This window comes from Lithobates pipiens, unplaced genomic scaffold (assembly GCF_037356315.1).
Source record: "Lithobates pipiens isolate NorthernLeopardFrog02 unplaced genomic scaffold, aLitPip1_a1.2 Scaffold_28, whole genome shotgun sequence".
In the NCBI taxonomy this organism is placed as follows: Eukaryota; Metazoa; Chordata; class Amphibia; order Anura; family Ranidae; genus Lithobates; species Lithobates pipiens.
In genome coordinates, this window is record NW_027507789.1 from 92,337,202 (window position 1) to 92,364,408 (window position 27,207).

A 27,207-nucleotide genomic window follows, 5' to 3' on the forward strand; every position below is an offset into this window, starting at 1 on the left:
GAGCACGGAATATAAAGTACAGTGTCCGTTTTCCTGCAAAGCTGAGGGTCCAGGACGGTGAAACAGTGATATTTTTTTAACACCCCTCGGGATGCGGCGACATGGCTGGAGTCGCTGCCTCCCCACTGAGGAAGCCGGACGAGTTACTTGCTGCCCCTTTATTATTTACTTTATTGGATGCTCTGTGCGCCCCCCCTGCTGCTGTTAGCCCATGTTAGCTTATTTTACTATTTACTTCTTTTATCATTTTAACCCCCCCCCATTTACAATTACAGTTGCGGGGTTGGACTGATCTCTCTGGGGGATACATGGATGTCCTGGTTCTTTTCTTTTAGAGTCCGAGGGACTTTGGATCCGGATTGACGTTGGCTCTGTGAAAACAGACATTGATGTGGGGCGGTGGAGGTATTGCAGCTGGAGTTATTTTTTTTTTGCTTTATCACTATTGTCTCCGGGTCCCCCCCCCCTCGGCTGGATCGGGATGGGGAGGATGTGGACTGGGGGCGGGTTGTCTGACGGGTGGTTGGCCTCTTGTATTGGGAATCTAGAGGTCGGAGGTTTTTTTTGCCCTTTTTGCCCTCCTGGCGTGGAAGTGACTATACATATATGGGACTTGCTGGGGGGGGGACTTGATGTGTATCTTTTTTTTTTGTTTATTCTGGGCTTGTTTATGTTATATCAGATGGGGGAGCCTGGGGTGGGGGTCTCCGAGTTGGAGGGGTGACCGAAAAGTTATTGTGCCCCTGGGATCACCCAGGAGACTGAGGTTGCTTGCTAAGCACCAGCATCTCTATCGATCAGTTGCACGTGCCAGTTGCACATAGTTGACACTCCCTTAATCACTTACTCTTTGTTGTTATGGTTGGGGTTTGGGGTCTGTAACACCTCTTGAGGTTGAGGGGGGTGTGGGGAGGGGGGTTACAGTTTCTGCCCTTGCAGAATTTGGGGATGTTTGTTTGCTATCAGTTTTTGAGTCAGGAGTCTTTGTGTCACTATAGCTGCAAGATGTTTTGGTTATATATCTTATGCCTAATGTTATCTCTACTGCTAGCCCTGGGGGGGGGGTTTTGTTTAGGCCCATGTATCGGGTGGGGGGTGCCTGCGGGAGATTGGTGGGGGGGGGGGGACATGCGGACCATAAGAATTTTAATAACTAGTAAGTCATGGCGAATATTTCAATAAATTTCCTGGAATGTCAGGGGATTGAACTCGGCTACTAAGCGCTCTCCAGTGTTCAAGTATTTGCAGAGGTACAATCCTCGGATATGTATTTTGCAAGAGACGCATCTGTTAGGTAATAAAATACTTGGTCTTAGGAGGGCCTGGGTGGGCTCCCACTATCATTCCACCTACTCTGGCTATGCTAGGGGGGTAAGTGTTTTGGTCGGCAGGTCTCTCCCCTTGCAGATGTTGGATGTCCGGACAGACCCTGGGGGCAGATATGTCATATTACATATGGTAATGCATGAGAAACAAATTGTGCTGGTGGGGTTATACCTTCCCCCCCGGCGGATGTACAAGTACTGTATGATATCATGCACATTGTTATGGGATATGGCACTCAGGAATTTTTTTTATTTGGGGATTTTAATTTGGCACCGTCACAGAGTATGGACAGACTGCGGGTGGTGACCCGGCCCTCGTCGGCTTTACAGAGTTGGGCGGATACCTTTGGCCTCACAGATGTGGCAATTTACATGTCATTCAGCCTCTCACAGGGCATTGTCCCGCATAGATCTAGCATATGCCTCTGGTGGGGCATTGAAATGGGTGAGGGGGGAGGAACACCTGCCACGAGGGATATCAGACCATGCTCCTTTGCAACTTACTTTATCTATGGAAAGAGCTTCGGGTTTGAGACTTTGGCATCTGTCTAGGTTCTGGGCGGTGGATGGTAGATTGCAGGAGCCGATTATGGAGGCTATATGTAATTATTGGGCCACAAATGGGGACTCTACGGATGTCCATACGGGGTGGGAAGCTTTTAAATCAGTGGTTAGGGGGGAGTACATCTCTCATATATCAGCGGTTCAGAGGGAGGCGGCTGTTTCGCGGGAGGCATTGGAGGAGAGGGCGTCTAAATGTGAGGAGTCCTATATTCAATCTCCCAGTGACTCTGCTTACAGTGAGTGGCAGAGGGCGCTGCGGGACTTATCCCTTCACAATGTGGAGCAGACGAGGAAAGATATGTTGTTTTCCAGGCAGAGGGTATTCGAACACGGCAATAAGATGGTAGAATGCTGGCTTGGCTTGCTAGGGCTCAGGTCGTTTCCTCTCACATTGCCTGTGTTCGGGGTGCTCAGGGACAATTGGTGACTTTCCCTGGGGGTGTTAATGCTGAGTTTGTAGAGTACTTTCGGGGGATGTACTCCTCTAGGGCTCATTACTCACCGGATGACTTACAGACATATCTGAATAGTATTCCCTTCCCTACTCTGACTGCTGAGGAGACTCTAGAACTAGAGAGGGACATAACGCTTAAAGAGGTCCAGGCTGCAATGGGGAGTTTGCAAGCAGGGAAGACCCCCGGGTCGGATGGTCTGCCCACCGAATTCTATACCCAGCACGCTGATCTCCTTGCACCTAGGCTGGGGGCCCTGTTTTCTGGGCTTGTGGAGGCAGATGCATTGCCTAGGTCCATGGAGGAGGCGGTAATTGTACTCATACCTAAACCCGGCAAGGACCCACAGGAGTGTGCCTCATATAGGCCAATCTTGTTACTAAATGTTGACGTGAAAATTTTGGCAAAGATTTTGGCCACTCGCCTGTCTTCGATCATCTCCAAATTGATCCAGACTTAAATGTCCTCCCCCTGCTCCAGTTCCTGAAGGAACGCTGTCAGTCCTGGGCTGGGCTACCATTGAATTTGATTGGCCGGATTAATCTTATCAAAATGTGTGTTCTGCCCAGATTTAATTACTTCTTTAGAAACAGTCCGGTCTGGATTCTGACGGTCTTTTTTCGGGAGGTAGACAAGTGCATAGCCACTTTTATTTGGAATGGGTCGGTGCCACATTTGGCTAGATCCACTCTGAAGTGGCCCATCGGGTTGGGTGGTTTGGCCTTGCCAAACTTTAAAGTGTACTATTGGGCGGCGATGATGGTTACGGTTTACTGGTGGCTCCGTTCTGAGCGGTCCAACGCTGCGGTGCGAGTGGAGGCGGCGGGAATGAGCTCAATACCGGTTCTACAAAATTTAGTGTACAGGGGGGCAAGGGTCTACAGGAATCTTCCCGGCTCTACTAGGGCGACACTCAGAGTGTGGGTGGCGGCGAGACGCAGATTTTTTCGGGATGGGCACTGGTCTCTGGATCAACCCTTATGGGGCAACTCAAACCTACCCAATTTTCGGTCCATGCCAGACCCACGGGTCTGGGAGCGGTTTGGCATAAAGACCCTGAAGCATATTATACCGTCAGGAGTCCTATTGACACTTCCTCAATTGACCAAGAAGTACAACTTACCTGCTTGGATGTACTTTAGATACGCCCAGCTTAGGCACGTAGCTAGGGCCCAGTATCCCATACCACCGGTACTTCAAGCGGATCCGGTTGAGGATCTGCTGTCGGGTGACGATCTGGTCAAGCCATTGTCTGCCCTGTACTCCATCTTGCTTCCCATAGATTTGGGTAAATTGGATAGGCTCTGGAGCATGTGAGAGGGAAGACATTCCTGATTTGGATAGAGAGGATTGGGAGGACTGTCTGGATAGGGGCCCTAGGCAGGTTATCTCTGCAGGAGACAAACTTATACAGACGAAATTTCTCCATAGAGTGTACTACACGCCGGTGCGACTGGCGAGGATGTACCCCAATAGAGACTCGCAGTGCCCGAGGTGTAGAAGGGAGCCGGACACTTTCCTGCACATGTTCTGGACGTGTCCGGCTCTGTCGGTTTTTTGGTCAGGGATATTTGAACACATGAATACCCGTCTTGAGCTCTCTGTTCCCATGGTGCCCGAGTTGGCTTTGTTGGGCTTATGGACAATGAGCAGAGATCTCATCATAGTAAATTGTTGATCTTTTATCTTCTGTTCTATGCTAAAAAAGAAATATTGAGTAGGTGGTCCTCTTCAATGCTCCCCTCGGTGTCCTCCTGGGAAAACAGATTAAATGCCGCTCTACCGCTTTATAAAATAACATACATTAACCGGGGTTGTCCTTGGAAATTTGAAAAGGTCTGGTCGTCTTGGATGGAGGGTTAGTGTTTTTTAGTTTGGAGTTGGGGTGGGTGTCCTCTTCCCCCCCTCCCCCCTGACCTTCCTCCTGTGCCTCTCGTTTAGTATTTATCATTTACTGTGCTTCCCATCTGCATCCCTCGGCCACCCCCCCTTTTTTTATGATTATGGCCTGGGCCCACTCTATACTGCCACCACATCTAGTTAGGTTTTTATCTAGCTAACTTTGCAACTTGTTCTCACTCTCATTGGGCTATGACATTGGGTATAGGTAGTCCGGAATCGCAGCCACTCTAGTTGGAGTATGTCTTGTTACTGGTATTTGAGTATGAGATGACATGCAGTGTTGCATGTAATGTGTCTGTATTTCTTACAATCTGTACTGTAAAATTTCCTTCAATAAAGCACTCCTGACTGTCAAAAAAAAAAAAAAAAATGTATAGTCTCTGCTCTGTGTATGGACAGCCCTCCAGCTATCAATCAGCTGCAATTCTTGCATCATTCTCTTTACTTTCCTTAATTTGACATATAATAGATGAGATGAGACTTTTGATGTATCTTTTATTGGATCCAAAGCCATATTTAGGTCACCTCCTAACACTAGTATTCCCTCTTTATGTTGTTGTACAATCTGTAAATAGGTTTCTAGAGAGGTTACTTGATCTTCATTTGGCAAATATAGATTTACCAATGTCACTTTTTGACAGCCCAAGGTACCGTTCACTATCAGGAGGCGACGTTCCTCATCAGTATATACCCCTTGTTCCTTCCATGGTATCTGTCTTGTTATTAAGATAGACACCCCACAGGATTTCGAATTCACTTGATTCAATGTTGATGGAGGAATGACTCCTACATCACTATTGTGTTCTGCCGGCGGGGAAGTGGGGAGTGGGGAGCATTCCCAGTCACAGAACATAATGATTATTGCAAACGGCTATAGCCACTGGCAGTAATCACATGCCAAATATCTGACAGGTTGGTTGTACCCAAGTCAATCGGTGTACAATCAGCCTGTCCATACATGGATCAAAATTTATCCGGCTCAGCAGAGACCGGACAAATTTTAAACCATGTATGGCTGGGTTTAGCATGCAATTCAAATAATGCCATGCATTCAGCTTCAAGAATTCAGAAATATGTGTACTATTTATTTATTTATTTCAGGTACCATCAATTTACGCAGAGCTTTACATATATATTATACTTTCACATAAGTCCCTGCCCTCAAGAAGCATACTATTGATAACATCAGTATCTATTAATTATACAAACTTGTTTAGAACGGTTGGTCTCTCTATTTCAGTCAGTGTCAGTTTTATTTCTGAATGGCACTTGCTACAGGTAAGCCAGTACAATATGGATGGCTACAAAGCAGCAAGATGTTGATGAGTTGAAGTACACATTAGGACAAAGGATCATTTGAGGATTCAGTGGTTAAATTACAGACATGAAAGACACAATATCAGGTACTTACTGCAGAGGAAGGTCATTGATCTCTTGAGGTAGGAACTTGTATAGAGCCACATAGCAATACATGGGAGATATCTCCTTTCTTGTCTTGCCAGCTAACACCAAGCTCTGTGTACACAGACATGCAGGTAAATTGGATGAATCTGTAGTATGAAATCACTTTTACCTGACAATTACTCACCGACATGCTGCATGTATCTTCACTTATGCTAGCCTCATCTGCAAACACTGAGAGGAATGAAGAGATCAATAAGTTCACAGAGAGAAAAATTTGAAGGCATTGAATAGACAAGGTGAAAGAGAAAGATAGGGAGAATTTGAAGCATGGATGATACATGGATGATACTGGGGATATCACTCCCACCTGGGTGACTTGGGCTGTCTTCACTGCTTTGGATGCTACCTTCTGGGTCCTCCGCTCTTTCCTCTTTCTCACTCTGCAAAATTATTGGCATTTTGAAAAGCAGCAGGCAGTGTTGCTGAGGTTACACACAAAATGATTTTATATAAACTATCGTATTGCTGATTGATTCTAAAAGAATATAGGGTCAGCAAATCAAAAAGATAATTTATTACACCATACATTTAAAGCAGATCTCTGGGCAAAAACTTTTCCCCATGTTTTTGTTGCTGATCTACCTTCACCAACTCTATCAGCCATGTTCTTCTGAGCTCTGTAGTTCCTCTGCAATAGCTTGCTGAACTTGCTGAAAAACTGTTATTGCCTGGTGATTTCCTGTTTGTAAGACCGTCGGCTGCCATCCCTCCAGTAACCTCAGCCAGTGGTCTGACACTCCCCCTTGTAGTTCTCTGAAAGCGAGCAGGGACTTGTACTCCCGCCTGGCTCAATGTAGTGGGCAGAGGGGTTATCACAGCCCCTGGTCTGTGCCGCCCATAGAGGTGGTGTGCTCCTCTTCTGCTCCTGCCTCCTCCTCCCTGTCAGCAATACACCCCCACCCCTCCCTGCCAAAGCTCACCCACCATCTCTCTCAGTGCAGAGCAGGGAAGGATAGAAATCCTCCAGATGACAGAGCAGATCTTGAGCAGACAGGTATGTATATGTGAGAACACCGTTCCTCGTATAGCCCCGCCTCCCTACACATTGGAACATTGCTCTGTCCATCACAATTCCAGTGCAGGGAGGGGGGCTATACAATGAGCGGTGTTCTCACATAAAGACCTGTCAGCCTGAAACCTCCTCTGCCATACGAAGGATCTGTAACTATCCCTGCTCTTAGCACTGCTAAGCTGCACTGGTGACACCTGCACTGATAAGGTGCACTGGTGACACCAGCACTGGTGGGTACTGTAAGCTTCACTGGTGGGCACTGTTAAGCTGCACTGGTGACACCGCACCGATGGGTACTGCGAAGCTGCACTGGTGACGCCACACTGATGAGCACTGCTAAGCTGCACTGGTGACACTGCACTGATGGGCACTGCTAAGCTGCACTGGTGACACTGCACTGATGGGCACTGCTAAGCTGCACTGGTGACACCGGCACTGGTGGGCACTGCTAAGCCCACCAGGGGCAGGCTGGGCCGGGGGGCAGGGGAAACATTTCCCCCCAGGCTGCCTACCTTGAAATTAATATGGCCGTGGCGGTGTTCTGTCATGAATTCCATATTATCAAATTCTGAAACTTATGACAGAATAGCGGCCACTGACTGGCTGGATGGCACCTGCTGCGCTACACTCTGGGAGTTGTAGTCCGGCCGCACTCGAGTTCCTGACGGTGGGAGGAACTCGGCAGCACAGCAAACTACAACTCCCACCTCCCAGCAGTCTCAGAGGCAGCCGTCAGGGCATATGACATGCCAGGGAAGGAGGTGCGTCACGTCACACGTGACCTGATCGGTTGTGGGCTGGGGCCGGTGTCCTGTCAATAAATGTCCCCCATCGGATAGTGTCCGCCCTATACTGCGCTTGCGCAGTATGGAGGACAAAGGAGACAAAGATGAACGGCGCCTGCACACTTAATAGTACATTCTGCCCTGAGTCCAGGTTCAAGCCCCACCATGCAAGTGGACATACAGGTAGAATAAAAATATGCCGAGCGAAGCTAGTCCATGCACGAAGCGTGTTGAGCGAAGTGAGCCCATGAGGGGCCCTGTTACAAAGTGCTGTTTTACAAAACCGGGAGCTTGTGAAAGGAAGGTACCATTAAGTGCCCAGGCGCCGTTCATCTTTGGAGACTTTTGGTGTCTCCTTTGTCATTTGTACTGCACAAGCGCTGCACCTGTGCAGTATAGGGCAGACACTATCCGATGGGGGGACACTTCTCGTCAGAACACCAGGCACTGGCTTGAGAAGTGGCAGAGAAGAGGTGACAGATTCATCACCCTACCTTGAAGAGACCGTGCAAGGCAAGGACCTGGCTGTGAGAAAGACCCAGACCCAGACAACCCCAGCTGAAACCCCCAACTTCCCATGGGCACTGAACGAACTGCGATGATGATGGGCACTGCACTGGTGAGGCTGCATTGATGGGCACTGATGATGGGCACTTATCAAACTGCACTGATGATGGGCACTGCACTGGTTTGGCTGCTTTGATGGGCACTGATGCCTGGGCACTGCCTGCACTGGTGAGGCCGCACTGATGGGTACTGATCAATCTGCACTGATGGACACTTCACTGGTGAGGCTGCATTGATCAGCACTGATCAGGCTGCACTGATGCCTGGGCACTATTTGCACTGAAGAGGTGGCACTGATCAGGCTACACTAATGTGCACAGTCTGCACCGGTGAGGCTGCACTGATGGGCACTGTCTGCACTGGTGAGACTGCATTGATCAGGCTGCACTGGTGAGGCTGCATTGATGGGCACTGATCAGGCTGCAATAATGACTGGACACTGTCTGCACTGGTGAGGCAGCACTGATCAGGCTGCACTGATGGGCACTGTCTGCACTGGTGAGGCTGCAGTGATGCCTGGGCACTGTCTGCACTGGTGAGAGAGCACGGATCAGGCTGCACTACTGGGTACTAATCAAGCTGCACTGATGATGGGCACTGCACTGGTGAGGCTGCGTTGATGGGCACTGATCAGGCTGCACTAATGCCTGGACACTGTCTGCACTGGTAAGGCAACATTGATCAGGTTGCACTGATGCCTGGGCACTGTCTGCACTGGTGAGGTAGCACTGATGCGCATTGTCTGCACTGGTGAGGCTGCACTGATGGGCACTGATCCGGCTGTACTGATGGTCACTGTCTGCACTGGTGAGGCTGCATTGATGGGCACTGATCAGGCTGCCCTGATGCCTGGGCACTGTCTGCACTGGTGAGATGGCACTGATCAGGCTTCACTGAGGGGCACTGTCTGCACTGGTTAGATGGCACTGACCAGGCTGCACTGGTGAGGCTGCATTGATGAGCACTGGTGATGGTGAGCTGATTTGGATTTAACCACTTCAGCCCTGGAAGGATTTAGTAACTTCCTGACCAGGCCATTTTTTGCAATACGGCACTGCATCGCTTTAACTAACAATTGTGCCGTCGTGTGACACTGTACCCAAATAAAATGTATGCATTTTTTCCCCACAAATAGAACTTTCTTTTGTTGGTATTTGATCACCTAAGGCTGCCAGCCCTCCCCTGTGCACTGGTGACACCACACTGATGGGCACTGAAAAGCTGCACTGGTGACACCGCACTGATGACCGCTGATAAGCTGCACAACAGATGGGTTGGACACAAACAGACTTAGCACCACATCGCTAAATAAGTAAACAAATATAAAGACAGGGGAAAAGGGGTTAAGTGAGAACCCCGGGACGTTTAAGGTGCTGTATATGGTAAATGGATATTGACAAAATATATATCATAAGAAAGCACCCATTTTTATTTCAATAACAAAAGTACAAAAATATTCACAAATAAATAAAAGATAAAATTAATTATCCACATCAATATTTTCAGATGGAACACAACAAAATTATGTATCATTTATCACTTCAGAGTATACCACTCGACATGTTTCGCTCCTCCGAGCTTCCTCAGGAGTTAAAGGTACACTTAGTGGATAAACTAAAAAACAATAAGGAAATACAAATCAGAGGTATATCATACATATATTGCCATTGACAATAATCTAATGAGATAGCACATTTCAATGATGACCAAAATATTGAGTCTAGCAAAAATATGGCAATATATAAGAAGGCCAGTATGGTGGCCTATATTTATGGGAGGAGCCCAGAGGGGTATTTAATCAGCCCGATCAGCTATGTTCCTTGTCGGTTACTGTGCACGGTATCTGTTACGTCAGAGATCTAGGGCCGACTATTGGAGATTATAGGTTGCGAGTTCAGTGTTCGCGAGTTCCCGTGTTCCCGTGTTCGTTAGTCCTGTCTCCGTGAGTCCGTGTTACGAGTCTGTCTTGTCTTTGTGAGCGTTCGTCTGTTGTCGTTGTCCGAGTGTCGCAATACTCGAAATTGCCGTTGTCGTACAGGTAGGGCTTTGGCTCCCATTTCTCATTTCATGTTTTACTATGTCACTAAACTGCGATAGTCTGAACTCACGAACCACTGACTAACATTTCACAAACGTATTCCGTTCATGTAGCACGCATTCGTTACCGCATACATCGGCTGCTCCTTAGCTTCTCGAAATAAGTTGTTGTCACTCGTTCGTGACACCACATTAGACATTCATTTCACAGACATTTCATTTATTCGGACTAGTCACTGGTCATTTCTAAACATTCCGAAATCGTTCGGACCATTTCAGAAATTACAGGCGGTTGTTCATCGTGTCAGAATGTTCTAATCAGTCCAGATCATTTCATTCATTTCTGTCACGAGTCGCGCTCCGATTCGAATCTAGTGGCATCTTCGATGCACCGATTCGCTCCGGTATGCCCCACTTTTTTCGGCCTCATTTCAGTACATGCTCCAGAGACAGAATCACTCACAGGTTCAGGTGCAGTCTCGGATGCTTGTCTTTGTCATGGCATATCATTTCTTGTCACGTATTACGCTCCGTTACAAATCCAGTCGCATTTCAGGAATGCACCGATTCGCCCCGGTGCGCCCAGTTGTTTTGCCTCATTTCAGGAAATGCTCCAGAGACGGATTCGTTGTCGAATCATTGGTCCAGTCGCTGATTCTTGTCTCTGTCATGGCATATCATTTCTGGTCACTTAATACGCTCTGATTCGAATCCTGTCGCATTTTTAGATGCACCGATTCGTTCCGGTGTGCCCAGCTGTTTGGCCTCATTTCGATACATGTTCCAGAGACAGGATTCTTTTGTCAAGTCATGGGCACATCCTCTGATTATTGTCTTTGTCATGGGTATCATTTAGTTTCACCTATCACGCTCCGACATGAATAGTCACACCTGTGTACTAAATTCGCCTCGGCGTGCCCCAGGACAGGCCTCATTTCAGTACATGCTCCAGAGTCCGTTTCGTGCTCAGTCGTAAGGTTACGATATGGCGATCCGGGCCTCTGCCATGGCGGACTCACTCATTTCACTGTCACGTTCTGCACCCCTGTTCGGATCCAGTTGTTTTGCAATGTTCCGATTCTAGCCAGGGGCCTTACTCATTGGCCTCATTTCACTAATTGCCTCATTTCAGTACATGCTCCAGAGTCCGGTTCGTTGTCAGTTGCGTCTGTAACACGACCGAGTCACGCCTCTGTCATGGCAGACGTTTCACTTAAAGGCAACATTTCATTTTTGTTTGTTTGTCTCATTTCATTTAATTTCATTTCAAAACTCACCACCTCACTGAAGTCACTATTTCAGCTAGTTGTCTGTAAACAGGTGTAGAACTCTCAACAAGTTTTGCCTTCATGTTCTTAGGTCAGTCGAGTTTCAGTAGGTCCACCCTGCACCTGTTCGGACGGTGCCTCCTTAGGTAAGAAAAAAAAGGGGGGAGAAGGCGCACGTAAGCAGGAGTGCCCCTTTTCATTAGGTATGTATACCATCAGAGATCACCAGCGAGTCTTGTAATCCATGTCACCCTAAATAGGTTCCGCTCAGAGAGAATCCAACCCCAAGGACAAGTTGGCTCGCCCAGGCCTAGACTACACCAACATGTCCCTGGCCGGCAGTGAGGATCTCACAGCCCCGTTGTCCCCATCTCCAGTTTCAGAGAGTGGCAGCCTGCGGTCCCCCAGAGCATGGACCATTCCTAGACTGACATCAGAGTTGAGGCGTAGAGGTGTACCCTTTCCTGCGACAGCCAGGAAGGCCGAGCTCTTCAAGGTCATCTTCCCTCCTCCAGCCATGGCAGGATCCAGTATCCAGCAGGCCTCCCTGGATTCTATCGCCTCCTCTATTACTCAACTCCATACCCTAGTGTCTTCCCTGGCTACCTCAGTTTCTGAGGTCCAGAATAGGGTGGCCCTCCTGGAGACTCGCCCGCCCGCATTTTCTCCCGGACCAGCAGCCCAGGCAGTAGCTATTCCTCTCACAGGTACCACAGGGTGCAGTACCGTGGTGTACCCTTCTCATCTGGTCCCGGCCAACGTCAGGAAGGACATCCTAGAGGGCCAAGGACGTCAATCTCGCCTCCCTGCTCATCTCCGTCCATGATCTTGCGGAGAACAAGGCATATACATGGGGGGGATGTGTCAGTGGTCCTCAAGGCCAAAGATCCCAGGCTGGACATAAAGCTTTCAGTCAAAGAATTTACATTGGCCTTTGGCATGTTGAGGGATGTCATCTGCTCAGCCTCCCCCAGCAGGAGGGAGGAGCTGGATCGGTACCTCCACACAGTCGTAGACCTGGGCTACAAATATGCCGGTTTTGGTTTCTACGACTACCACCGCTCTTTCTTTGCTAAAATGGCCGCCAGGCTCCTGCAATTCCAGACGCCTACTGACAGGAGCGTCATGGACACTGAGCTGTTCTGCCACGTTCTCCCCTCTGCTCAATTTGCCAGTCGGCCACCCACACCGCCACCTGGAGCGTCAATTCAATAGCAGCTCGCCCCTCAGAAAACCCTTCTACCTCGGGTACTGCTCAGGGCCAACAGGCCCCCGCACGCCTGCCTCAGCTAGATAAATTTGGGCACCCGGTCAAGACCATAGGAGGTGCAGCAATCTGCAATAATTACAACTACGGCTCATGCAACTTTAGCCAATGCCAACTGCTCCATATTTGCACCCTGTGCCAAAGGGCTCACCCCAGGCTCATGTGCGAGGTTAAACAACTCAAGCCGGGTCGACGTCTTGTGGCTCAGCTTCTACCTTGCTGCTCACCCCACTCCCTCGCTGTCCATCTACCTCGTTCAAGGCTTCACCCAAGGCTTACACACAGGTCTCATATCTCTCCCTCATGTCACATATGAGTGCCGGAACCTACGGTCAGCGGCCATAGACGAACAAGCCATAGATCAGCTCCGGCAAGCCGAGTTAGATCGGGACTTTATGATAGGCCCTTTCACCCAGCCCCCCTTCAACACCTGGAGAGTAAATTGAGATTGGTGTATGACTTGTCAGCGCCTCATTCCTCTCCTATCCCCAGTCTAAATTCTCTCATCCCCTCCGAGGAGTTCTCTCTTAAATATGCCTCCGTAGACATGGCCATCCAGGCCATACTCAAGACAGGCATGGGCACCTGGCTCTCCAAGGCCGATATCTTGGATGCTTTCAAGCTGCTTCCCATCCACCCATCTCTTTGGTGCTGGCATGGCATCAAGTGGAGGGAGCTGGCTCTTTGTCACGTTTGCTCAGTCGCTTATAAGGCCCCGTGTCAAGAAGTCATACACTACCTGGACGACTTTCTGTTGATTGAGCCACCCGGCTCACCTCCAGGGCACCTGGATAAGTTGAGGGTGGTATTCAGGAATCTCAATGTCCCTATTGCAGAACACAAGGTGGATGATCCAGCGCAGTCCATCACCTTTCTCTGGGTTAACTTGGACACCAACACCATGCATGCCAGCCTCTCCCCGGATAAACTGGCCCGCATCATGGCGGTCCTGAGGGACTTCACCCACTCCAGAGCATGCACCAAGAAACAGCTGCAATCCCTTCTCAGCATGTTGAACTTTGCCATGCGTATCATCCCCCAGGGTCGCTCCTTTGTGTCCCGCCTACTGGTGTTACTGTCCCACATGCAGGATCCGGAGCAGGTCCTCAGTCTTGATTCCGCGGCGATAGCAGACCTCTCTATGTGGGAGGAATTTCTGTCATCCTGGAATGGCGTATCCCTGTTCATTCCCTCAATATCTTCCCTTTCACCCCAGGTGGTGACCGACGCTGCTGGCTCCACAGGCTTCGCGGCAATTTTTGCCCACCTCTGGCTCGCAGCTCCCTGGCCTCCCCAGATACTGGCAATACCCGGCTTCTCTGAAACGTCCTCCCTTTTTGAGTTATACCCCATCGTAGCAGCAGCATACGTCTGGAGCCGCAGCTGGTCGGGCCAAACCGTGGCCTTTTCGACAGATAACTTGGCCACTGCAGAGATCATTAATAAAGGCAGGTCCAGGTCTCTAGTGGTGATGTCCTTCCTGTGTCGGCTGGTTCAGCTCTCGTTACTATTTCAGTTCAATATCTACTGCTCCTTTATCCCTGGTAAACGCAATCTGGCAGCAGATGCCCTCTCTCGCTTTAATTTTGTCTCATTTTTTGAACAGGTGCCCGAAGCCGAATCGATGTCAGCAGCTATCCTGGCCTGGTCTCAGCTGACCCTGGACTAGCCCCATACCTTCTAGCAGCAACTCAGCTCATCAACCTTTCCCTCTCACGCAACACCCTCAAGGCCTACCAAATGGCCTGGAGGGCCTTCAACCGTTTCATGACACACCACAGCACAGAGACATCCCGTGTCAAACAAGTCCTGGCCTTTATCTCCTTCTGCCACTCGGAGCTCGCATTATCCCACAATATGATCCGGCTGTATCTAGCCGGTGTCCAACATTTCACGTCCCTCCAGGACCCTACCGAACCCTCGTTTTCTTACCATGCCGTACGGGCTGTCTTGCGCGGCGTCCAGAGGCGCCAGCCAGTGATCAGCACCAAACGCCTGCCTATCACAGGAGATATCTTCAGAAGCATGTCAGATATCCTTGCCACATCACCCTTCAGTCTACATCCTAGCATGGTCTGACAAGCAGCCATACATCTGGCCTTCTACGGCTTCTTACGACCAGGAGAGTTCACCTGTAACAACCCCGCAGAACGCATCTTTTGCAAACACCACCTGGTCTGTTACGAAGACCATTTCATCTTACACCTAGCAGTCTCCAAAACACAACAGGTTGGCTCTGGTACGGACATCCATTATTATAAGACCAACAACAGCTGGTGTCCAGTCTCCACTCTCACCCGCCTGTTGTCCCTTCCGGCCGATCAACCAGACGCTAGTCCGCTCCTGCCGTTCCATACCAAGCCCCTAAACGCTGCCCGGTTCATGGAACATGTTAGGATACTTCTACGTATCCTTCAGCTGAACCCTGCTCAGTACTCCGGACATTCGTTCCGTATCGGGGCAGCCTCAACAGCTTCCCGCCAAGGGGTCCCGGACCACGTAATCAGGAAACTGGGCAGATGGAAGTCCACCTGCTTTGCCCGCTATATTCCCAATCCACAAGTAGAGATGGCCCAGGCCTTCGTCAAACTCACTCAGTTACTAAATTAAGTCAATAAAGCAGAATCCTTACCTGAATGTTTTTGCCCCCTTATTTTGGTATACCGTACGTTAGACCAAGGCACACTTTCAGGTCCATTTCAAGTGGTAAGTTTGTGTTAACCCTGTTTGTCATCCTTATCCGTACCGGCCATAGGGCTGTGAACCATAAATAAGAAGGCCAGTATGGTGGCCTGAATTTATGGGAGGTGCCCGGAGGAGTATTTAATCAGCCCGTTCGGCTGTGTTCCTGGTCGGTTCCTATGCGCGATACCCTTCCTCCCATCCCCTTTTTAGGGCATTTCTGAAGGCATCAAACTCCTCACAAGAGTACTCATTTCACTTAATTTCAAGTTCATTTAATCCTCATTTCTTATCTAGGGTATGCCCCCTTATTTTGGTATACCGTACGTTAGACCAAGGCACACTTTCAGGTCCATTTCTAGTGTGTTAACCCTGTTTGTCATCCTTATCCGTACCGGCCATAGGACTCTGAACCATAAATAATAATCATGTGTTATAGTAAGTTTAAACATTTTTAAGGCGTAGGTCCATATATGATATTACCAACAAACGGCAACTGCGCCAGTTGTGCCACGTGGTTTGGCCCAGGCCGATGAATAATATTAAAACAGGGTTTTGAATTGGTGTCATGGTTATGCAGTGATCTTCCTGTGTTTGCTCACCTCCCCTCATGTCTTCATGTCGAAGCAGCACGGTATGAAAAGCCCTCAGGCAGTATTTCTATGAAAGTATATGAAGGCAAGTAGTAAGGGATAATTTATCATTGACCTCTAGCATATATTATATACACAACAAAGCACAACCCTTAACATACCTACTGTTGATGATATTATCAAAAGCTGACAGACAATAGGTTAAACAAAAGTAGCATCCCACTTGCACACTAGCAAAGGCAGAAGATTGCCTGTAAATCAACCGCATTTAAATAGTTCTCTCAACACGGCAGCATCTGACGTCACCTCCAGGTTGCAGACGCATACAGAGAGAGGGCTTTCAGAGCAGTGGATTGGCTAGATATACCAAAATAGCGCATACAGCACCATACCAGTGGTACTGCGCATGCATACCATCAACCTATTGCCGTTGAGGAAAAAAAATTCGGGAAGTGACGTCGTTATCGTCAACTTCACGTACTGCGCATGCGCCTGACCTAGATCAATAGTGAACCAGAAGAAGGGCATAAAGCCACTTCCTATGGTAACAGCCCCATCTTAAGTACTAGAATCCTATTCAATTTCGGAAACCTAGACACTGGACAGCGCTGTTATGGGTCATCCTAAATCCACGACTTTAGATTAACCAAGTCAGGCACAGTGTGAGTAAAGCGGCTGATTTTCTGCCCCCAAAACACTGTGCCCTGGGCGTCCGTGTGACCTACCCAAAACTAATTGAAACAATATCGGATAACCAAAACCCTGTTTAATTCAATAATCAAATTTAGGTAGTTGGGCTTTGGGTACATAGATCATAAATGGACAAATGCGACAAAAAAAAAAAAAAATTACAAAAAACATTTAAAACTCATAGCATCGTTAAGTCCCGGATATTGTAATGCTGACAACTCATATATCCACCTGGCCTCCCGCTGTAGGAGGATCTTATCACAATCACCTCCTCTCGGGTCAGGTGGAACATGTTCTAATGCATAAAAATGCATTTTCCTGCTGTCAAAATTATGGTTCATGCCAACATGGTGACTGATTGGGGTTTCCATGCGCTTTTTTGTTATGAGAGAAACATGGTCTCTGATACAACAAAAAAACCTGTCTTTTTGTTTTGCCGATGGTAAAAGGCATCACATTCGTATTGCATCATGTATACAATGCCAACCGACTGCCAATCAACAGAAAAGTTAGGTTTGAAAATTCGGCCATTAGGCAAAGTAATTGATCAAGCTGCATATATATTAGCAAAAATTGCATTTGTGGCAAGGCCGTGTAACCTTATTGGATTCATTGGGAACCCCACCAGTGGGGGTGTAGTGGCTTTGCACCAACTTGTCCTTCAAAGATCTGAACGTGATCTTGGGGTAGGATTTAAAATGTTTTGCTACTTTCTCATCACCCAGGAGGTGTTTGGTCAAAATATCTCGAACCTGTTTGTGTTGGCCCGAGAATGTAGTGACCAATCGGACACCAGAATCAAAATTTGGTTTTGTTTCGGACCTATGTAAGAGAACATGCCTTTTCAGATTTTTTGCTTTGGAATAAGATTTCTTTAGACATTTGCGGCTATATCCACGCTGCAATAGTCGTAGATATAGCAGTCGAGCTTCCTTTTCGAAATCTCCATTGGAACTACAATTGCATTTCAAGCGTAAGTAAGTACATAGGGCACAATTGCCACTAATGGTGATGGATGTGACGAGGTCGCGCGCAGTAAAGTATTCCCTGAAGAGGGTTTTCAAGGGTGGTACCAACACTGCCATCCTCGTTTACAAAAATCTGAATATCCAGAAAAGTTCATTTAGATTGAACTCGAAAGTAAACTTCAGGTTATAGCTGTTAATTTTTAGGCTTTCCAGAAAAGCTAAATCTTCTGCCTTTGCTAGTGCGCAAGTGGGATGCGCACTTTTGTTTTACCCCATTGTCTGTCAGCTTTTGATAATATCATCAACAGCAGGTATGTTAAGGGTTGTGCTTTGTTGTCTCAGTTTATATTATATATGCCAGAGGTCAATGATAAATTATCCCTTACTACTTGCCATTATATGCATTCATAGAAATACTGCCTGGGGGCTTTTCATACAGTGCTGCTTCGCCAATGGGCTCAAGTTTACTGCTGATTCTATGCTAATAATCCAGGTAACTTATTTAGTCTGTATATGACTCAAATGCCTAACGATTGTCAATGGTGATATTTCTAACGTTAAATCTCTGTATAGTTTACATTGAATAGCTCTCCTGTGGCTCTCTCATTCGGACATATCGGTGCCCAATTCAAAACCCTGATTTAATATTATTCATTGGCCTGGGCCAAACCACATGGCACAACTGGCGCAGTTAGCGTTTGTTGGTAAGATCATATATGGACCTACGCCTTAAAAATGTTTAAACTTACTATAACACATGATTATTATATATTTCCATATTTTGGTCATCATTGAAATGTGCTATCTCATTAGATTATTTTCAACGGCAATATATGTATGATATACCTCTGATTTGTATTTCCTTATTGTTTTTTGTTTATCCACTAAGTGTACCTTTAACTCCTGAGGAAGCTTGGAGGAGCGAAACATTTCGAGTGGTATACTCTGAAGTGATAAATGATACATAATGTTGTTGTGTTCCATCTGAAAATATTGATGTGGATAATTAATTTTCTTTTTTTTTTATTCTTTATTTAAATTTTCCATTTTCCACACACAAAAACAGAAAGGAGTCTAACATATTACACCAAAATTTCATCACTAATACATCTCCCTGTATCTATTTTTAGCCCTTCCATACCGGATCTTCGTTCTTCAGCACGTGAAGATAATACTCAGTCTGGGTCACGTCGTGGCCATTCAAGATCAAATTTGGGACGTCATAAGTCCTCTTCCAGACACCGCTCTGACAAATCAAGGTCCGGGTCTCGGCACTATTCCCACCACCATTCTGGTCGCTCGGAAGGAAAATCCTGCTGGGGTTGCAGAGCTAAAATTCCGGAAGACAATTCGCTATGCGATTTATGTTTTTCTCGAGTCGCAAAAGAAAGGGATACTAAAGACCAGCAGGTAGAGGCTTTGGTCAGAAAGGTGGTTCAAGAATTGAGTAGATAAGATGCCGCGCATGCGGCCGTTCCTCCCTCTGTGCCAACTTCAGTTATTGAGATGGAAGACCTTGAGGTGCCAGGTCCCTCCTGCGACAGTTGTTCCTTCAGTGGCTCCTCCGACGGTGAGGCTGAAGTGGATGATGCTAATGCAGGGTTTGATTTCTCCCTGGTTCCTCATCTAGTCAGAGTAGTCAAAGACGCACTAAGATGGGAAGAGCCGGTGGAAGCACCCGCTAAATAGAGAAAATACTTTAAGCATCTTAAAAAAAGAACACTCAAACTTTCCCTTTTTGGGGGAACTAGGTGAAATCATCTCGGATGAATGGAGCATTTAAGAGTGAGGAGGTGAAGCACTTAGAGTCTGCTCCTCTTATTGATGTGGCCTTGATGAGACTGGTAAGACATGTCACGTTCCCTCTGGAAGACACAGTCTCTTTATGGATGGTCTTGAAAGGAAAATCGATATAGATTTGAAGCGTATCTATATTACGGCCGGGATGGCCTGTAAGCCAGCATTGGCACTGGCAGCTTTATCTAAAGCTATGGAGTGTTAGACTGAGGATATGGGTGCGATTTTGAGAAGCATTTCCGAGGATGCATTTAAGAACTTTCCACTACATAAGATGAAGATGGTGTCAGCGTTTCTGGGTGAGGTATCCCTGGACATTATTCGCCTAGTAGCACGTGTCATGCTGTCTTCTGTTACAGCTAAACGGGCCTTATGGTTACGCCCTTGGGTGGCGGATCCAGCCTCCAAACAGGCCTGGTGCAAAATTCCCTTTGAGGGCACCTCCCTCTTTGGGAATAAGCTGGATTCAGCTATCACACATGCTACCGGGGGGAAGTCTGGATTCTTACCCCAGGATCGCCGGCTTTTAGGTCAAAAGAGGGCCCAAGCAAGACAAAATCTGGAACGTGCTAGGGATGCATGTCATTACAGGCCGGGTCATGAGTTCAAGAAGAACTGGAGGAGAAACCAGCCTTCTGGTCAGAAGTCTTCGAAAACAACTTCCTCCGGAAATTGAGAAGGCGTGAAATCTTTTTGATATAGAGCCTGTCCAGGCGGAGCAGGTAGGGGCCCGTCTACTCCGTTTCTGCCATGTCTGGGCAGCCTCGATACAGGACTTTTGGGTCATCATACCAGTTTCCCAAGGGCATGCTTGGGTGTTCAGCAGTCCACCCATACACCGCTTCGTTCCCACGAGTCTTCCTCAATCAGAAGAGAAGAGAGGTTCTTTTGGCTTACATGGATTCCCTTATTACTCAAGGCGCGGCCATTTTGGTCCCAACAGGAGAAAAATTTCAAGGGATCTATTCCCCTCTTTTTATGGTCCTCAAAAAGAGCGGGTCTTGGAGACCAGTCATCGACTTGACTTATCTAAATTCCTTTATAAAAAGGAAAATTCAAGATGGAAACTTTACTGACTATATGACAGACAATACAACCAGGCGATTGGTTAGTCTCGATAGATCTGAAAGACGCATAGTTTCACGTCCCAATCGCAAAGGACTTCCAGAAATATCTCAGATTCTCAGTGAACCAAAGACATCTCCAGTTTGTTTGTCTCCCGTTCGGGCTTACAACATCACCGCGGGTGTTTTCAAAGCTCTTACTGGCGGTGGTCGCCTTGATTAGAGTCAAAGGTATCAGGTTACATCATTATCTGGATGACCTACTTCTGCTGTCACAGAACAGGGAGCAGTTGCTGTCACACCGAGATCAAGTCATCTATTACTCTGATAGAGTTCGGTTGGCTATTAAACAGGGAAAAAAGTCACCTGGAGCCAACACTGTCTCTAGTGTTTCTCGGAGCGCAGTTTGACACGGCGAAGAGCACGATCTCTCTCCCTCTGGAAAAGATCTCAGTAGTTTGGGACAGAATTCATCTGGCAATTTCAGCTCTCATTCTCAGGGCTTCTCAGTGCCTCAGGATAATAGGCACCATGGTGGCCACAGCCCCTATGGTGAAATGGGTGCAATGGAGGATGCAACCTTTTCAGAAGGGTTTCCTGCAACAGCGGAATCCGGAGCTGAAAGATCACCTAATTCGAATAACTCCTTCTATGTGGGAAAGTCTCCCCTGGTGGCTGCAGCAGAATAATCTTCTCAACTGCCATTCGATAGCTCCAGTTTCCTGGATAACGGTAATGACAGATGCCAGCAACAGGGGCTGGGGCGCTCTATGTCGGTCAGAGGTAGCCCAGGGCAGGTGGGATTTTCCACCTCAGGGGGTGGTTTTGAATGTATTGGAGCTTCGAGCTGCCTTTCAGGGCCTTCGGGCTTTCCCCCATCTGACATCAGGGGCCTCAGTCCTCATGAGATTGGACAATATGACAGCAGTATCGTATATCAAAAGACAAGGGGGCACTCGCAGTCTCTCCCTTCTGAAGGAGGCGAGTCCAATCATGTCCTGGGCCCAGGCGAACTTGACGGCTCTGACGGTGGTGTATCATCCTGGAGTTCAAAATGTTCAGGTGGATTTCCTTTCAAGAACCGCCTTAGACAACAATGAATGATCTCTCCACACAGAGGTGTTCGACTGGATCCTGTCGCTAGGAATGATTCCGGAGGTGGATTTATTCGCATCGCCCTGCAATGCCAAGATGAAGAGGTATTATACGAGGGGTCGTTGTCCCCAAGCGACCGGTGTAGAGGCTCTCACGGATCAGTGGAGGTTCCACAAGGCGTATGCTTTTCCTCCAGTTCCGGTCATTCTTCGGTTTCTTTCAAGGTTCAGACAGGAAGGAGCCGAAATAGTGGCAATCATCCCATATTGGCCCAACAGGCCATGGTTTCCTCTCCTGTTACAAATGAGTTACCAGGACCCAGTTCCGCTCCCTTCCAGGCCGGATCTTATTCTACAGGGAACATCCCTTCATCCATGCCCATCTCATCTCCATCTGATGGTCTGGTGGTTGAGAGGAAGAAGCTGGAGGCATTAGGATGCCCAAGTTCTGCATTGTCTACCTTGTTAAACGCCAGGAGACAGGGTACGAATAAGGTTTACCAGAGAATCTGGTCTAAATTCATGGACTTCGTCTCATCTTCCGGTGGTTCTTGTAACAACCCAGAAATTAAGGATGTCTTAGGTTTTCTCCAATCGGGTTTGGATCTGCCTTTGTCTGTAAGTTCTCTACGGGTCCAAGTGTCTGAAATTTCTGCCTTTACTGGTATCTCTTGGGCAAGACATCCTCTTACCAGGCAATTCTTTAGAGGAGCATCAAGACTTAGGCCTCAGAGAAAGCCAAGGTTCTCCAAATGGGATCTTCCCCTTGTTCTGGATTTCCTTTCAGAAGAGTCATTTCAACAATTGGATCAGCTGTCTATGAAGGACATTTCTCTTAAAACAGCGTTTTTAGTGGCTATAACATCAGCTAAGAGAGTATCGGAGATCAGTGTCTTGGGTTCTAAGGAGCCCTTCCTTACCTTCTTCCCGGACCGAGTGGTTCTGATCCCAATGTTAGGATCAAATCCTAAAGTGACATCGGTTTTCCACGAGAATCAAGAAACTGTTCTTCCAACCTTTCAGTCAGTTGAATCTTTAATTACCCATCCTCTGGATGTTGGGGAAGTTTGGAAGTGCTATCTGGAAGCTACAGCATCTTTTAGGAAGTCAGATCATTTGTTTATGTAAAAAACAGAGGATTGCGTGCTTTCTCTAGAACCATTGCGGGCTGGATCGTACAGACTATCCAAAGGGCGTATAAGGCTAAGGGGCTGGCTCCTCCGGAGGCCATGACGGCTCATTCACCAGAGGAGTATCGATGTCGTGGGCAGCTTCCCGACACGTGTCAGCAGAAGTAATCTGCATGGTGGCTTCCTGGTCATCGATAAATACTTTCATGAAGCACTATTGTATTGAGCCAGCGGAATTTTCTTCTGTTAATTTTGGTTTAAATGTTCTGTTTGAACGGTGCTAATTAAACCTTCCTTTTTGTTGAACCAGCAATTTGTGCCCACCCGTGTGTGTATGGCTAGTTATTTCCCATACGTAGGCTGCCATGGAGTCTGTCAGGAAAACTGAAAATTTATATCAATACTTACCGTAATTTTCCTTTCCTGATGGACTCCATGCAGCAGTTACAGAACACGGTCTCTGATTAGGAGCAAAGATTTATGGGAGTGGGGTCCTATGAGGTATGAGAGGCAGGATTAACCCATACGTAGGCTGCCATGGAGTCCATCAGGAAAGGAAAATTACAGTAAGTATTGATATAAATTTTCTGTTTTTTAACGCATTAATACGACCAAACCACGAGAGTGGGGGTGCTGACTTTTTTTTATTTCTCTCCTTATCTCGTCTAACAGCGGGATATAATTTATGAAATATAATTTCCTCAAAGTATTCGTTAGTCTAATACCCAAATACTTTATATCCCGTTTCCAGCTAAAGTGGAATTATTTCCTAATCTCTCTTCTTCTAACTTATTTATATTAATATTCAATACTTTCGACTTCGTGGGATTTATTTTAAGATTTGAAATCTCTCCATACTTATCCAGAACTCACAATAAATTAGGGAGCATTGTCCTAGGATGTGCAATGAATAGAAGCACATCGTCGGCAAAGGCTGCCAATTTATGTTTGTCTTGTCCTACTCTTATCCCCCTTATTCCCAATGTCAGTATGAACAACAAGGGGGACAGAGGACAACCCTGCCTTGTTCCATTTCTCATTATAAAAGGGGAGGATGTGTGCCCATTTACCTTCACCACTGTTTGAGGGCCCCTATGCAATGCTTTAATCCAACTAATTGTCCTAGGTCCTATCCCCATCATCTCCAGAACTTTCCACATAAAGCCCCAGTCTACCCTGTCGAAAGCTTTTTCAGCATCTATTGACAGGAATAGACTGGGACTTCCTTCATTCTTGGCTGCCTGTATCAGCATCAAGGCCCGGACTCTGTTGTCCCAGCCCTCCCTACCTGATATGAATCCTGTCTGGTCTGGGTGGACCAGCGCACTCATCCTCTCCTTCAGTCTATTTGCTAGAACGCTAGCATATAATTTGGTTTCCGCATTTAATATTGCTATAGGCCTATAGCTGGAACACAGTTTATCATCTTTCCCTTCCTTTAATATTAACGTTATTGAGGCTAACAGCGCATCTGCCCCCATATCACATTCTTTACCCACTTGATTCCAAAATTTACATAGCCTAGGGACCAGAATGTCTTTAAACATTTTTAAATATAGGGCTGTAAAGCCATCCGGACCCGGGCTTTTGCCCGGGGGAGATTTTTTTTAAACTTGATATATTTCTTTCTCCGTTATTGGCCTATCCATATACTCCCTATCACACTCTGATAATGTATTTAACGCACTACGCTCACAAAAATCCCATATCTTTGCTTCCACTTGCCGTCTTTCCACTTTCTGTCCTTCCTGATTTTCCTTCTTTATAGTATACAGGGCCTCAAAATAGTTCCTAAACTCTTGTGCTATCTCTTTTGTGGTGTAGATGGCATCCCCAGCCTTATTCTGAATCTTTTCAATAAAATTTACCTCTCTTTTCTTCTTCACCGTCCTGGCTAATTGCTTACTGGGTTTATTTACCCATAAATATTGATTTTGTGATATCCTAGTTATCTCTTTTCTGGCCGCATCTTCCATAATGTCTTTTAATTCTTCTCTTTTACTGACCAATGCCTGAAAGCATACCTGTGAGAGCCCCCCCCCCCCCCCCCCCTCCTGATTTTTATGTTGTGTTTCTAATCAAATTTCTTCCGTAAGCTTTTTAATATTTATTTCGCTTTCCCTTTTTTTTCTTGCCCCTATGGAGATAAGGATCCCTCTTATATACACCTTGTGCGCTTCCCAGAGGGTATTGGCCGTTGTTTCACCGTTATCGTTATTCAAAAAATAAAACTCGATCTCTTTCCGTATTTCGGCTACTACCTCTTCATCCAATAATAGGCTTTCATTAAGCTGCCATGTATATGGTATCCTATGGATCCCCGGGGTCCTCATCTCCATAGTGACCGGAGCATGGTCAGATATTGATATTTCGATTTTGACCTCCTCTACCTCCTCCGATAATTTATGATCTACGAAAAAATAGTCCAGTCTTGAATACGTCCTGTGCACAGGGGAGAAAAAAGGTGTAATCCCTAAGGCTCGGTTTACACAGGACGCAGCACGACTTGCAGCGCCGCAACCTGCCGCGACCTGCCGCGACCTCAGCGGCGACTTGCAAAACGACTTCTGTATAGAAGTCAATGCAAGTCGCCCGAAGTCGCCGCCAAAGTAGTACAGGAACCTTTTTTCTAAGTCGGAGCGACTCGAGTCGCTCCTATTAGAACGGTTCCGTAGTTCAGAACGGGAGTGACTTGTCAGGCGGCGAAGTCGCCTGGACAAGTCGCCCCTGTGTGAACCGAGCCTAACTCCATCATGTTTTACCCTCCATACGTCCATTAATTGGACTTGATGCAATTTTGATTTTATCATTTTTATTTGTACCTTACTCATCCCCTGTGCACGCGACGTACTATCCAGAAAGGGGTCCAATCCAAAATGTAGGTCTCCCGCCAGGACGACCATTCCTGTTCTGAATTCCTCCAATATGGTCAACATTCTATTGAAAAAACGTATAGGGTTCTTATTTGGGCTGTATACATTAACCAAGGTGTATAACCCTTCTCCCATTTTACCTTTAATAAACATATAGCGCCCCTCCAGATCAATCCTTCTATCTAGTATCTTGAATTTAACCCTTTCCGAGAACCCTATTGCCACCCCCTTTGCTCCCCTTATTGGGGAGTCCCCATAGAACCAGGTAGGATACTCTTTTGAATACATTTTAATATTTGTATGGTGAGTTAAGTGAGTCTCTTGTATAAATATTACATCTATAAATCGCTGTTTAATTTCTTTGAGGATTTTGAGTCTCTTCCCATACATACTCAGATCCCTCACATTATATGTCATGAATTTTAACTCCATCTTCTACCTGGTTCTATGATGGGTCTAGCTGTTTACTGCTTAGGGTCCCCGCCCGCTCTTGTCTTCCCCCTCCATCCACATATATTTCTGGGAAACGTGCATGCCTCCCCTCCCTCCACAATAGTACAATATTTGATATGATGAGATTTGCTCACAGTCCGAACCCTGAACCCCAATGGATGCTTTAGATCAAAAATCACTGGTCTTCATATTTCATCATCATCACCATATGTACCATATATTTTCAACTCTTGTATCCTCCGGCAGACCACTTTCTTAGTTGGAAAAATGCACCAGTTCTCAATACAGACTCACAACCCCCCAGAGTTTCTCCCTGATGTGTTAACAAGTATTCCTCTACAGCTGCTTCTAGATACAGTCCAACTGGTATTTCTATCTCCTCACTGAATAAAATTCAGGTAGACTCTCAAAACAACAGGATATGCTTCATTCACATCACCTCAAGGTAGCCATAGTATATCCTCATATTTAAAAAATCCTTAGACGGGCTGGATGGAGTAGATGGAGTGGGATGGAATGGGATAAGGAGAAAAGCGGAACATCACTGACTGATTTACTTTGGAACAGTCTCTGAATAACCACTGATAATCTTTTATGGGCACCCCTCAACTCACAGTAGATGAGCACTAGCAGACACAGCCAGGGAAACAGTCAATTCTCAGCCACCCTGTACCCCAGGGTCTCTTACCCAACCTGGATGGATGGATGGATGCAGGGGACGGTAATCACAGCAGGATGGATGGATTACACCAAAAAAGGCCGCCTCTCTCCTCAGGTTTTCCAGGCATTTCCGGCGTCCACTTCACCCCTGCATATCTCATGCATTGGCACACAGCTCTCAGTCCCTCTCTGAACCACCGCTTCTCCTATCTCTACACACCTCCAGACCAGCGGGGGGCGTGGGGCAGTCGGCGGGGTCAGCAGATACACAAGGGAGCTTTCCCAGTCTCTCACCCCGTTCAGCCTCCTCTCCTGAATACTGCTGTGGGCAGCGGGGTCAGCGGATACACATGGGAGCTTTCCCGGTCTCTCACCCCGTTCGGCCTCCTCTCCCGAACACCGCTTCTCAGCTCTCGGCTCCCTCACTCAGACCCGCGCTGGCCCCTCCCCTCTATCTCCGGCGTGTCACGTCCTCACACCGTGCTGCATCCTCGCATAGATCTCCGTGGATAATTAATTTTATCTTTTATTATTTATTTGTGAATACTTTTGTACTTTTA

The 27,207-nt window shown here is 47.1% G+C and overlaps 1 protein-coding gene across 1 annotated transcript in view; it reads right to left on the minus strand.

The window, feature by feature from the left end:
• STAC2 (SH3 and cysteine rich domain 2) overlaps nucleotides 1-27,207 on the minus strand; it is a 1,207,844-nt gene that overhangs the window by 478,869 nt on the left and 701,768 nt on the right. Inside the window, exons 6-8 of the mRNA XM_077459468.1 lie at nucleotides 6,015-6,087; nucleotides 5,832-5,878; nucleotides 5,655-5,758 (exon numbers count right to left, since the gene is read on the minus strand). Coding sequence (XP_077315594.1) covers nucleotides 5,655-5,758; nucleotides 5,832-5,878; nucleotides 6,015-6,087 — 224 coding nt within the window. The remainder of the gene's footprint in view (nucleotides 1-5,654; nucleotides 5,759-5,831; nucleotides 5,879-6,014; nucleotides 6,088-27,207) is intronic.